The sequence below is a fragment of the Anticarsia gemmatalis genome, chromosome 20 (genome assembly GCF_050436995.1).
Source record: "Anticarsia gemmatalis isolate Benzon Research Colony breed Stoneville strain chromosome 20, ilAntGemm2 primary, whole genome shotgun sequence".
Classification (NCBI taxonomy): Eukaryota; Metazoa; Arthropoda; class Insecta; order Lepidoptera; family Erebidae; genus Anticarsia; species Anticarsia gemmatalis.
The window spans coordinates 5,880,502-5,894,942 of NC_134764.1; the positions used below are offsets into that span (position 1 = coordinate 5,880,502).

The 14,441-nt window shown below is 36.4% G+C and overlaps 1 protein-coding gene across 1 annotated transcript; it reads right to left on the bottom strand.

Moving 5' to 3' along the window:
• Nucleotides 1–4,144: 4,144 nt before the first annotated feature.
• Nucleotides 4,145–8,670, bottom strand: LOC142981445 (uncharacterized). Its single transcript, XM_076127375.1, has one exon. The coding sequence runs from the start codon at nt 8,668–8,670 to the stop codon at nt 8,140–8,142; it is 531 nt and encodes a 176-aa protein (XP_075983490.1). The 3' UTR covers nt 4,145–8,139.
• Between the last annotated feature and the right edge of the window lie 5,771 nt (nt 8,671–14,441).

Genomic DNA, 14,441 nt, shown 5'->3' on the forward strand with positions numbered 1-14,441 from the left:
ATGTTACGGCATATAATTATATCCCTAGGGATATAACTATGTTACGGCTTTATCTATCTTACTGCGACATATCCATATTGAAATGTCAATTAAGGTAATAAGCCTTAAGACCTAAGTAGGTATTTGTTTTAGGTTAGGCAAAGATAATGCACATTTTTTTAAAGAATTTCACCTGCTCCATCTTGAAATATAAACCAATTTCTTTCCAAAAGATTTTGAAGAAGATTGACGATCAACACCATAGTGACCAATACGAAAATCGAACCTGAGATCGTGTAGACACACATGGGACCACGCGAAAAAAAATTTAGTATTTCTTTACAAAATCTACGAAAACAGGCTCAAACAACTCGTGCAATCTTACTACTACTTATCGGTAAAATTATCGTAATCTTCAGACAAAGAGAAACTCAAGCATACCATTTAACCACTAACATAGGCCATATTTACACAAAAGTCGAAACCACAAATGAATAACATAGCACGATTTCAATAAAAGCCTGAATTCAAACAACTGCAAAAGCCACAAATATTTACAATCGAACCGGCTTTTCGTACACATTTAATGACATTGCAATATTTCGTACATGTGGTTGTAAATGAATGTACGTATGATCACAGGTCAAAGGCTTGTTTTCCCGGAAACTTTGTACGGCAAGCTTTTATATAAACGACGGATATGTCAATATGTGTTCTACAAGAACGTAAATACGTCGTTTGTACGAAATGAAAATGTCTCCTGGAATTCACTGATTGAGGTTTCGTTTACTATTTGAACGAGTAAAAATCTTTTCTGAAATTAGTAAATTCTTTTTGGCCTTCATTTTAGCTTGCTGAATTATTTTGTCGGGTATTTTAATAAAGGCTTAGAACCGAAACCACATATTTGAAATTATTTAAATCGTGACTCTTCGTGCAGTAAAACTAGACTTAGTATTTCTTTGGACAAGATATTGTCTACACCCCTACAAGGAATACTGCCTATTGCATTTCTGAAAGTGAGAATATCTACGCAAGAATTGGATAGGTACAATTTAGTTGGCTGGTAAGAGCAAATAAGATCTTTAATAATAATAGGTACATATTCTTTAATAGGTTTTCCTTTAATACTCGTTTAACAAAACAATTTTAAGCATAAACGTAAAAATCACTCTTATTGTTTTTCATTAAAGTGACTCTACAGTTTAGTTATTAATTGAATTTTAGTACACATCAATATTAAAATCACGCTCACAGGACCTGGTACCTTTATTCAATTACTTCCAATGCACCTTCCTTCCGCTTCCGCTGTCGGATACTCGAAATTAGACAGCATACCTGCATGTACAGACTTTGTACTATGCAGTGAAACAAATACGGCGAAACTAAAACCAAAAACCCTCGGTTCTAGACACGATTCCCGTATTTTCGACTCTGGAATTTTTCGTCGTTTTTTTTTTTACGGACATAGATTGATGTGACAATTGTTAGGCACTACCCAACGCAACAAACTTCATATATTTCAGTCGAATGAGTGCTCGCAAATTGAAGCGAGATATGTTCGTGTTGTTCACAATACATTTCGCTACTAAAAATTCCTAACTAAAGAATTAGTAGCAAAACAATGTGGCGTAGAGAACCTATAGATGTGATCGCATAGTGGTGAACGTCTGCGTGCTTTGGGACACCTTTACAGTCCTGATTGATATAAATTATGATATCAGTCACGCCATTTCAAAAACTTTAAAACTTAAATAACTTTATCACTAGGTACTTTATTACTAACTAGACTACTAATAAGAAAAACTAACTACCATCAGAGTTTGGTTTGTTTTTTCGCTCTGTTTGTATGACCATACGTACAATGTACTCGCACGTGCCAGTACTGGCAGTAATTATATTATTTGTCAGGGCGTTCCCGGTCATTCTCGTTCATTACGTGAAAGCTATGCTCACCATCCTAATGGAATTCTCATTCGTATTATACTAAGTATATAAGCTACATATTATTATATGTACACCTATTGTTAGACGCAGTTTACTTTTGTGATCTTGATATAGGTAGGTATTTTTTTTGTTATAAGTTTTCTTTGTGGGAAATTAAGCAGAAAAGCGATATAGAATTAGATTCAGAATTACACATGAATTCCATGACAAAAATAGACTTTATCAAGTTAGTGTAATGAGGCATTCCATTTTAAGATAGCTAAGTGGTTTATTATTAGCTTTTATTCTGTTTAAGATGTCGTCTCAAATAATTTATAAAAGACGTTACACTTAAATATAACAATGTTGTTACACCTTCTGTGCCTGTGAGTTAAAATTATTTTTGCTTATTGTATCAATTATTCAATCAATTATTCTACCAACTCATAGAAAAAATCTCTAAACCGTAGTCTCGCTAAGTTCGAAGTTTAAAAGATGTTTTCTTTTTAAGCTTTACTTAACATATTACGTGTATCCAACCAGCCAGCTATACTTCGTCTAATATCATAATTTGTCGACAAAGTTATGCGCATTCGTCATGTCGAAACGATAAGATTTCCAATTATACGTCGACGTAGAGTGATTGACGGTAAGGTCTCGTGACTGCGCCATAAAAAGAGAACGATTTAGTTGTTTTGTTCGGGACTCTATGCCGTAGTACCATGTTTTATGTCTATCAAGCCTAGTTTTCAAATTACGATGTAATTTATAGCCTTTTAGCTTACCTAAGTTGTCTAACTTTTATGACATGCTAGAAAGTAAATTTGATATTGTTAAAATGCATTTAGGTATCAATTTCGTTTGCTACTTACAAAAAGCTAAAGGTTTGTGCCTGTTTGTGTATGAGAGAAAATGTGTGTGTACGTGAGCGTGTGTGTGTATGTGTGTGAGAAAGAGAGAGAGAGAGTGTGTGCGTCTGTGTGTGTGTGTGTGTGTGTGTGTGTGTTTGCGAGTGTGTGTTTGCGAGTGTGTGCAATAAGTGAAGTACTTACCTGTTACATACTATCTGTGATACTTTATCCAATTTCACAAATTGCTAAATTTCCTAATTGTTTTAAGTGATGGGTGTGTAAATGGAATTGCTCGTAGATTGAACTAACGAATTATACAATTATTGCTATAATTATGTAACTACTGTCTCGTTTATACTACCTTATTTAAGAGTAAAGGTTTTTAATTATAGCTAAGTATTCCAACTAGATCTGTAGACATTTTTGTAGGTTCTACAAGTTAAAAAATAGATCTCAGTAGTCTAAATAATTTTAAATTCAGTTACATAAAGGGAAGAATAGTCCGATTTCTATTTACATTCTATGAAATATGAATAGAATAATTTATAATAGTCTATTATTTCCAAGTCCAATAGTTAGCCACATTTTATTATACTTACAGATCTGTATCTATGTATCGTGTCACGAAGGTTACAAAGTCACCTCTCCCCTCCATAGGTACTTACTCTATTAATTCCATTCAGGGTCAGCTTCTAACACAGGAATAAATAATAATTACCTTTTTATTATAACCCCTGTTACACTGGAAGACGTAAACAGAGATGTAATATACACAAAACTTTGTATAATTTTGGCCCCATGATATACGATCCTATGGCCAACTGAGAACTTAGATCGTTTCCCAAATGAACTCAGTAGCACTTTACCGTTCGCGGGATTCGAACCCGAGACCATGTGGTCTGCAGTTACCATCTCTACCATAGGACTACAGAGCAGCTAGAGCAGGGGTTCCCCACCTTTTCTTAGTCCGGGACCACTTTTATATTATTCTTGCTAGCAGGGACTACTTCATAAGTATATTGACTGCCTCCGTGGCGCAGTGGTTTAGGTCCCCACGCCGACACCACTGCACCGGGAGGTCGTGGGTTCGATTCCCACACGGAGCAATTATTTGTGCGATCCACAAATAATTGTTTCGGGTCTGGTTGTGCTTTGTGTCCGTTGTTTGTATGTTTGTAAAAGTCCCCGCGACACAAGAGCAATTCTTAGTGCGGGAGTTGTCTTTTAAAAATGAAAAAAAAAAAAAAAAAAAAAAAATGATATTAAAATTAAAGTGTAATAATCATCCTAAAAATGTTTAATTTTAAAATAATTCGCGGACCATACTTTGACTTCCATGGACCACTGGTGGTCCGCGGACCACTGAGCTAGAGGAATAAATAAAACAATTTATATAATACCAGTACTGTAATCACATAATGAAAAAAAATATACAGAAGACAACATAATTTTTTAATGGCTAACAATTTTTTTTTTCATAATTTTTACGCAGTCTTATATATTTACTGTTCTCAAAACGGACAGATTAATTTACGTTTTTTTATTTATTCACTTTTCTACAGAAAATTGCATTACGGAATGTAACTACATTACGAAATAATATCGAAATTATTTTACAGTTTAAATTAAAAACTATTTTACAAACTAAATGTAAACATTATTAGTTAATCCTACCTAACTTATCTACAATTTTAACAAATAATGCAACTAACAAATTATTATTACAATTTAACAGTAATAATAGGGAAAAAAATGAATTGACGTCACTACGTCTTTTCAAATAAAAATACATATGGTAGATATTATGTCCGTATTTCGTTCAAGCTCCTTTGAAGCGTGAAAAACGCTATTTCAAATATTTTACACAAAAATTATAGTATTTTACACAGTTGTTATGAATATAGACAATGCAAACAATAACTATCCAAATACATATTTAACATTAATACTAGTAACAAAAATACAAAACATACAGAAATACAAATAAATTCTACAGACTGAATTGCGTTACGAGATTACAACTAAATTGAAAAGCTTGCAAGCCTTTTGCAAATAAGAATTGAAATAAATTTCTATACGGTCCCGTTCATACAATGGAGGATGATTCTCAATGAAATCTTTTCAGTAAAGGGTCTATTTCTTTACTAATTAACCTTTTGGTTCATGTGTATACCCTCCTCCCTATCACAGCCCCTAACTGTATAAATACGACCTGCGCAAAATTATTACATTAGCTTAAAACGATACAATATTAAAATTAAAACTAACTGTCTAGTGTAAAAAAGCTATTTATCATAATAAAATTACAAAGCTCATGTTTTCAAGTATTTCATACGCTCTACGATGGCATAGTGACTTTAACAACTTGTAAGAAATTTTTGATAAAACGGTGACATCTACATTTGTTTTTCCACAATTCAATTAAACTTTTTCTTCTTGTAAAGCTTCTCGGGAAAAGAATTTCTATCAAAGGAATGAAATGACAGGAATTATTCGCTTCAATACGTATTTCCTAGTTTCATTATAATTTAAATCGATGTCGTCTCGTGTTTTCAATAAATGGCGGATATTGTGAGAATCCTTCACCTCAAAGGACCGAAGGCAGGAGATGAGTTCGAAGACATCTAAATACCACATCAAATGGAAGTCTTACATAAAAATTCTTAAGCATCTATCGATCTCAATAAGTCTACGAAATACCGGATAAAACGGAACACAAGTGGGATGAGTCGGGACAGAGGGGATCGCGGGACAAATCCCCACAAGTGGACGACCAAACTCAACTTGAAGGCATTCTCTCTGGAGGCTTCCGATCTACTTGTGAGATACGAAAATCCTTTCGGTAATTCCTTCAAATATTTTTCCAATAACGATACATTTTTCTTGTGTTTTTTATGGGAGAATGCTTTGTAAGTCCACCTTTTATGGGTTCGATCGAAAGGAATTTAATATCATCTACGTGTACCTAATCTCAAAGTGAATACTTTATGCAAAGAAATAACGTGTTTTATATCGCTAAAATGACAAGAAAGTAATGTGACAAGACACACGTTAACATGACCTGAATCTTATTCACAAAAACGCCCACAGTTTATGTTACCTGTGTTTTTGTCGGCATCTTGTAATTTTCCGTTCGCGAGTAAACTTTCATTTGTATTACAAATGTCCGTGAGTGCTACGAACATTTTGTGTTATAATAAATTCAGAGAGATTTACGTCGAGTACCTAAACATGAGTGAAATTTGGGAAAAACCTGTTGAAGGAAAACGATATTTTTATTGTATACGGTGAAAAACCGAAGTTCAGTAGTAAAAGCTGTGCTACAGTGAAAATGATATCTGTCGCAGAAATGGAGCTTCCAAATAGCGTAGGTGTGATGGCGCAGCGCACATCGAAAACGTAATTGACACCCAATTATAACTGCGTTAGTTGATAGCCGCAGTGCCGAGAGACAAAATTTAACCGGATTTAGAGGGCACCGGTTATCCTGACTTTATTTATATGGTCTGAAACAAAAACAAGGAGAGGATGGTTTATGTAAAGGTATAATAAATAATCGCCACATGCCATCGATTAACGTATACATTTTAATAAATTTCCTACATTTCACAACAACATGTTGTACAAAATTTCATTTCGGATGTACAAATATATAAAAAAGTGCATAAAATGTTCCAAAAATGTGTATTCAACAATCCATTGTTCCGCCACTAGATAACTACTACATATTAATATCACTAACAACCATTGCAAAACAAATGATGACTCTAAATAATATTTAATATGTATGGATTCTACTTTTAAGCTCTCTATTCGTTTAAAAGCGCCACTTCGTTTCAAAGAAATATTTGAATGGGGACGCTCATTGTGTAAAGGTTTGAATAGGGGTAGTATAGTGGTTGAATGCAATTCATCATGTCAGTCAATAGACAGTGCATTAACGCCTCGTCAGCCACATTAGGGTTGTATTCAGTATTCAGGTCGAGCCAACTATTGTCTGACAATCAAACATTGGATTTGAATAATTATTGTAGGTCGACGCCGGCGTTCCGAACACTTGTATTTGTAGACCATTACCTCAACATTTCTTGCTAGTTTCTCTTCGTGCTATTTTTAAAATACGTTTATAGCATAATTGTATGCACTATAGCCAACAATATTTCGAGTTTACGACGAATCAACCATCAAATATTTCTTTTAAACGCACATTACTTATATTTTATAACATTTTGACCGTGGAATAACATTGATTTCATTGTTTCATTTCAAATAATAAAACTCAATATCTTTATATTTATTGAGTCGGTAACATCATGATACGACTTAAATATGAGATATTACTGTTAGTTACTTCGAAACACATTTAGAAGAATCGAGTTTTTAAAATGTTGTTATAAAGTTACATCCATGAAACTAAATTAAGTCAATTAGATGCAATAAATGAGTATTTACAAAGTAGAAATGATACAAAATTATAGCCAAAAACTAGACCACGGCACAAAGCCATTTGGTTCATTAAAACTTCGCTAGCTTCTTTATCTGTACACTTTATGGTGCCGTAAAATACCTTTCAGACTTGAAACTATTGTGAGCGGAGCTTTAAGTATCGTATTTTTACGAAAATGGATTTTCATATAATTTATGAGCCTGAAAAAGTCAAGGTGATCGGATGGCGAGCGCCCTTGAACGAGACTCACGCGATATGATAATACCATGTCAAGTTGTCAACTATTTATTACCATATTATATGTACCCTGTTACATTCAGATTTTTCTGATTTATACGAGCACCAAGGCCCCCTCACAGATACCGTCCCCTCTAAACACAGTCTCATTTATATGGAAACATGGTAAAATTATTCGTCTCGGAGCTTTCTAGCAGATCATTTGACAAAGTAATGTAAGGTTGCGCGTGATTTAAAACATTGTGAATAATGTTTTCTTAAAGATAAGACACATGACGACAACGCTCGGGAAAACAGGATTTATAAACATCATTTATTTAACTGAACATATACGTCAAGTAGCTGTTTGTTCAACGAGTGCTATTACAGTATGTTTACCGTTATTTATAATCAATAGTGACCTGCGTCAACAGTAACGACTACAAACAAAGTATTCACACTTGAATAATGTATTTCATAATGAAACCAATGTCACCCCAGTCGAACGCGTTGCGAACACGCAATAACAACCATTATATACGTATACTACTGCTTCTCCAAGCGGGGTCAACAAAAACTCAGTCACAACTAATTAGGAACATTTTAATACAAACACAATGTTCTTATATACTATTTATAACATTTTTTCTCTCCTTACAAAGCACAATCAGTCTGTGGCACCATTTTTTACTAAAAATACACTTAGACGAGTCACGGGTGCTATATCTCGTCGGAGTCCGACCTTATGGAATCATAGTTGGACGTTTTGCTCCTCAGCATCCTCAGGAACGAGCCCACCGCGAAGATCGTCCTCCTGTGCCTGTGGAAGATACCCTGGTACAACGCCTCCCTCAGCGCTTTCCTGTCGTCCGATATGGAAGGCTGAGTGCTTAAAGTTATGTCAGAATGAGCTCCCACCACAGCTTTCTGATGCCTCAGCCCCCCGTGTTTTTTCTCTAGAGACTTCTGGTTGGGTAAACTCATTGTTGATTCTATTGATGAGTTTTTAGTTTTTCTCAAATTAAGCATTTTTTTGCCAGAGGATTGCGTCTCTGAGCTTGACCTAGTTGGAGCTAGTTTTGACCTATGTAAGGGATTGTTTGAGCCCTCCGGGTGGACCATTATTTCTACAGATTTTTGGCTGACGGCGCTCGATCGCGTCAGTGTTCTCTGTGGGTGTGATGTGGTTGGCTCCGGTTTAGGCATCCGCTCCTCAGTCGCAATGGACTGTTCCGCTTCTAAAGCGATCATTTTGCTTGATTACTTCTTTGTGTGATTGTCAGCAGAATAAAGGTGTATCACATCATCGGCGGGCGCGTCTCATCAATACTGTCAATGGCGGGCACGGCCAGATGAATGTCGACTCCGTTATTGTTCGGCAGGTCGCTCCTCGCGTACCCGTCGCAACAATTGCTGAATGTTATCGTCGGTACTTTTGCATCACTGTCAATTTTCACAGAATCCAAGTTTTGTGCCAAACAGTCCACGTTGTTGTCGTTCTGAGGGTGGCGGTCATCGGAGTTTGCGCTCATACTCGGTGCGAGCCATTCCTCCTCGTTTCCTGCGTCTGTCTTGTCTATGTCGGGTGACGGCCCGTGATCGTCGCGAGTCGGAGATAACCCTTCTCCGGTCAAATGCAAACCGATCAAATCGGTTAAATTAACATTAAAATTTCGGTTTCTTCGACTCGCTTGTTGCTGTTCTTCTGCAGACTTGACCTTGTCAGTGATAATCCGATCTGTTATACTATCGACTTCTTTTCTCAGCACTTGGTCGTCTTCATAAAATTCGGATAAGTTGCGTAGGTTCTCGTACCAGTTATTTTCTAAGATGCTGGGCTGAGTCTTGCTGTCGTCGGTGTTTCCCTGGCGGTATTGCTCGATGAGCGGCTCGAGCGACTCCTCGTGCTGACCGAACAGGTAGTGGTAGGCCTGGCTCACGGCGTACAGCGAGTAGGCGGAGCGGGGCCTCGGCAACACAGATGCTGATCGTTTCTGCGCGGCAACACAACCTTGCCACACGTGTCCGCGCACTCGCTCGCACAGTATTGCATTAGAATTAAGAATCCTTTCAAAGTCAGACACTTGTTCGGCTTCACTGATCTGCACCAACAGTTTGTTCTGCGTCTCTTTCCCGCAGCCGACGGTTTGACACAGCCTCTTGTTGTCGCTGACCTGTTTAGGAGGATTATAATGCTTAGTCTTGTTAACATCGATCCGACGATTGTTTTGGTTCTGAGGAGGTTTGGAGATTGAGCGCCTAGGTTGAGGTTCATCCGCGTACTTCATAGGTATTGACAAAGTTTGTACGGAAACCGCGAACGGAACTTTTTCCACCACTTTTCTATTTTGTTGTTTCACAACCACGTTAGCTACACTGTTTTGTCGTCGTTTAATATCGGCCGCCGAGGGAGGCCGGCTCCTAAAGTACTGTTTATCAGTAAAACGTGAGCGGTTAGGATCAGCACTGCGAACGGCGCGAACATACTTGGAGCGCGGCCTCTCCGCCAGACAAACACTTTTCGCCCGCAAGGGGATGTCGCGAGCTTCCCTGGGGACACCTGCCAGTTTTACGAGCGCGGGAAGCTATCGTGAATCGATTGTATCGAGAGCACGTGTCAGTAGTGGGGCTCGAGACGAGCGGCGGCCGCGTGCTAACACGAGTGACTGCTTGCAAACCATGCACCGCTCTCTTCGAAACTCTAGCAAAAAGTAATTTATCGCGTTGGCGTGCCCGGCCGATCGATCCAATTGTTCCGAATCACCGTTTAAATAAAGATGCGCATAAAATTTGGCGAATGTACGATGCACGATTACCTCTGAACGACGTTTTTATAATACTTTCGTGATTCTTTTTCATAGAGCCTTACGTGCTCGGTATTTATTACGACTGTTTATGTCCTGACCGAGTTGACGTGATGTCTCGGTTGCGAATTCTAATGGCTTCTGCCGCTATTCGTTTGCGTGTTCCATGTGTTTGCACGCGTGCAAGATGGTACGTCGCGTGTCGCGATGCGTGCATGCATGCAAAATTTATGTATAGACGTCGATGCAGATTGTCTTATTGTATGTGATTGAGCTTATTGATTTACATTGTAAAATGTGATTCGTGGCGGAAAACACGTAATCTAGTTGTAAAGGGGTCGTAGAACCTACTTGGTATTCGCGTGTGTGTCATGTTTATGCATATATTTAGGTTGTAGGTATCTGAAGACAGTTAGCGACGAGCTATTTTCATTTCGTGGAAACGAATGCGAAATTAATTGATGGAGCTTTTAGTGGAACATTGTCTAGTATAAAAGCGGTAATAAATTATGTAGTACTTCAACAAATTGAGTAGCGAGTGAGGGTGAGTTTGGAGTGTAGCCTCGCGTTATAACTGCGGTTAACTGGGTGGAGTATTAGCATACTACGAGTATTTAGTTTTGATTTAGTTGTCACAACTCTACTTCCTACTTCGCTCGATTGAAACTTTGTCCATTTAACATGTTCAAACTATCTACATACTGTCCTATATTATGACAAGTTGTGTGTTTGTTTAAGCAGTTATAACCTAGTTGTTCAGCACACAACAGAGTTGTATGCAGGAAGTCGAAGTTCGTAATTAAGGCCTAAAATTTCGAAGATATTCACGTAGTTTTATATAAAGCTGTCGATTACCTATTAGCGACAGATCGACCGTAATTGTACCGAATATAAAAACAACAACAAACCGATCGTCGATTCGATCGTCCTTGATAGAACGGAATATCAATCGGTGTTTTAGGTACAAATGGTTAATCTGACAATAAACGATCAAAGTTAACTAATCATCGATCTATTGGGGGTTAAACACTTAGTTATAGTAGAGTTTAAAAGCTCTACAAACGAAAAATAATATCTAACTACCTTACTAATAAACAACTTCCTGCAACTATCGACTGTCGATATTTGACGTAAAATAATTGCACATACGCTATGGATAAATTGTAACATCCTATGTACACAGTTACGCAATAAATTCATCTTTGTAAAAATCAGATCAGCGCCTCTAGCGGACGCAGTAGGAACTATTTTTGCAGAACCTGCTACATTTTGTAGTGAGACTGAGACTGTCGATGCTCGTTTGTTCCAGTTTTAGAGAATCACGCTATAGTAATTATGCACTTTTTGTCACTTAGTTATTGTATATGAGTGAAAGAGGCAAAACGCTGTATAACTAAAAAAAGCTTACACTGCGTTTATTAGTAAGACACTAAGTAGGTATTCTATTATTAACTTGAGTGATAAGATACGATAGGACTAGTCGTCTTAAACAGTTAAATATGTATGTATCACCACAAGCAGGACAGTACGTCGGAACCGCATGTAATATTCAATATTATGGATTTTACATAAACACACACTTTCCTCGCCTCTCGGGTAGTTTAACCCTTATCATTCAGATAAATGAGATGGAAAGGAGCTCCCTTGAAACAATTGAATAATGGAAATCTAGGTGGGATTCGAGTCCCGATTGACGAGTGGTTTTTGTTGTAAATCAATCTTTGTTAAGCACAAACTTATATTACTAAGAACAAAAAGTATCTATACTAATATTATAAAGCTGAAGAGTTTGTTTGTTTGTTTGTTTGAACGCGCTAATCTCAGGAACTACTGGTCCTATTTGAAAAATTCTTTCAGTGTTAGATAGCCCGTTTATCGAGGAAGGTTATAAGCTATAATATAACATCACGCTACGGTCATTAGGAGCAGAGTAGCAACGAAAAATGTTAAAAAAAAATGGGAAAATTTTGACCCATTCTCTTAGGTGACGCAAGCGAAGTTGCGCGGGTCAGCTAGTAGGTAATATATTTCATCCTAGAAAACTAATATTTAAATCGAAACCTGTTTTTTCAGCGAGTTTTATTGGAGACGGCGCTTTTACAGGAAATTCTCACAAATTCTCACGACACCAAAATTTTCTAACTTTTTGTCAGGTGGATTCAAGGTCTATCCCCTCGCTCAAATTCAGGAAGAGAAGAAGAAAAAGTAAATCTACATTTTATAAACATACTTTAACTCACATGTTACCTATTTATTTTCAAAAGTACCTTTCCAAAGGTAAACTGACCACTATATCTGCAAATATTTGGACATCTTCAATCTAAAATTTGATGTAAGTAGATCTTTCGAACTATTTATATAAAAAACAACACATTTCTTTGTTATTAAACAAAGAATTTTAAATCTCCTCCGCAAGCATTATGTTATGACTCATACTACGCAGTAGAAAAAAACCGATGTTTACTATCAACATGATATTTCAGTTCAGATGTGTATTAACTATGACCTCTGTCCGTCCATTGAGATATCAGATTTATTAGCTTTTATAAATATGAAGGTTATTTCAATATGTAATAGGTTTCAAGGTTTCAAATGAAAATATATTACGTATATATTTTTATAGATTTCCTACTTCTGAAAGTACCTAATCCCTTTTTCGATAATAGGTATTCTCGGATGATATACGTTAAGCTCAAAATGTAGATAGATTTGTAGATTTGCGAACGTAGAATCGGCGGTTAGAAAATACATTGATTGTGACGATAAAATGTCAGATTAGGTTAAACTTCAAATGTACTTTCTTAAGATAATGACTATTACATGTTTGCGTGGTGTGTATGTTGTTCAAAATAAACAATATTTTTCTTTCCTTCTTACACAGAGCTTTACTGAATTATTTTTAGGACTAAGCAATGTTTAGAAAGTGGTAGAGTTGCTAATATTAAGAAAAGGCTTGAGAAATCAGGCTGTGAGCGCCAAAGTGGCCTAATCCTAAAACAGACAGGCAAATTTTAATATCCTCCTTAACAATAGTCAAAACAAGAGTTACTCCAGTTTTGCTATACATTTAGGCGTGATTTTAAAATTTTATAGTGAATAATTTAGAAACATTGAGTATTAGGCCGCTTTTGCACTCACAGCCTCAAATCAAAGCTTTTTTTCTCAAATCTTCACGTCTAGTTGTGACAAATTGTCAATTTTAATGAGTAACATATACTTTAATCATTTAGTCGTATATAAACCACACATTATGTTAAAAAGCTCATGAGACCGTAAACCGCAGAATGGGTCGGCTTTTAAATATCAACCACAAACCCGGGCTAATGATGTGGTAATACAAACGAAACTGTCGAGACAAACAAACCACCAAGCTTTATTATTTAATCGTTTATTTTATATAACTTAAGCATATGCTTTTTATAACGTATAATGTTGCACTTTTGCCTGACTCTCTCCGCGTAATTTTTTGAAACAATATGTTATTTTCTTCTTTGTAGTCTACCCGCCAGTTTAAACGACATTTTTTTAAGACATTTCATTAGAAATTTCAATTAAATCGTAACAGCAGTTTCATAATAATATCTATACTAATATTATAAATCTGAAGAGTTTGTTTGTTTGTTTGTTTGTTTGAACGCGCTAATCTCAGGAACTACGGGTCCGATTTGAAAAATTATTTCAGTGTTAGATAGCCCATTTATCGAGGAAGGTTATAGGCTATATATCATCACGCTACGACCAATAGGAGCAGAGTACCAGTAGAAAATGTTACAAAAACGGGGAAAAAATTTACCCATTCTCTCTTATTTGACGCAAGCGAAGTTGCGCGGGTCAGCTAGTGTAGTATAAGTTGTAACGGATAGATATAGTTTTATGGTCATCCTAATTTTATAGTAGCTAGCTTTTGCCCCAAGCTTCACTTCGTTTGACTTTTGAGAATAATGTCTTTCTATATATACCCTTATTTGGGATATTATCTATCACTCTGCTGAATATCTCAATGAGTATGGAAAATAAACACTAGCCAAAAAGTATGCAAAGCTTGAGCAGGCAGAGAGAATTATTTAATGAAATTTATACGGATTGAATGACTGATTGATTTGACGCTATTGAAAAGATATGATAAGAACCGTTAAATGTACCTCAGAAACCGGGGGTAAGACATCTAAGTGATTATCAGAGCGCCACTGAAAAATACACAAATCAGAATCTAGCATT

What these genes read in the sequence shown, in the direction of transcription:
- LOC142981445 (XM_076127375.1), bottom strand. Translation starts at nt 8,670, where the DNA reads ATGATCGCTTTAGAAGCGGAACAGTCCATTGCGACTGAGGAGCGGATG.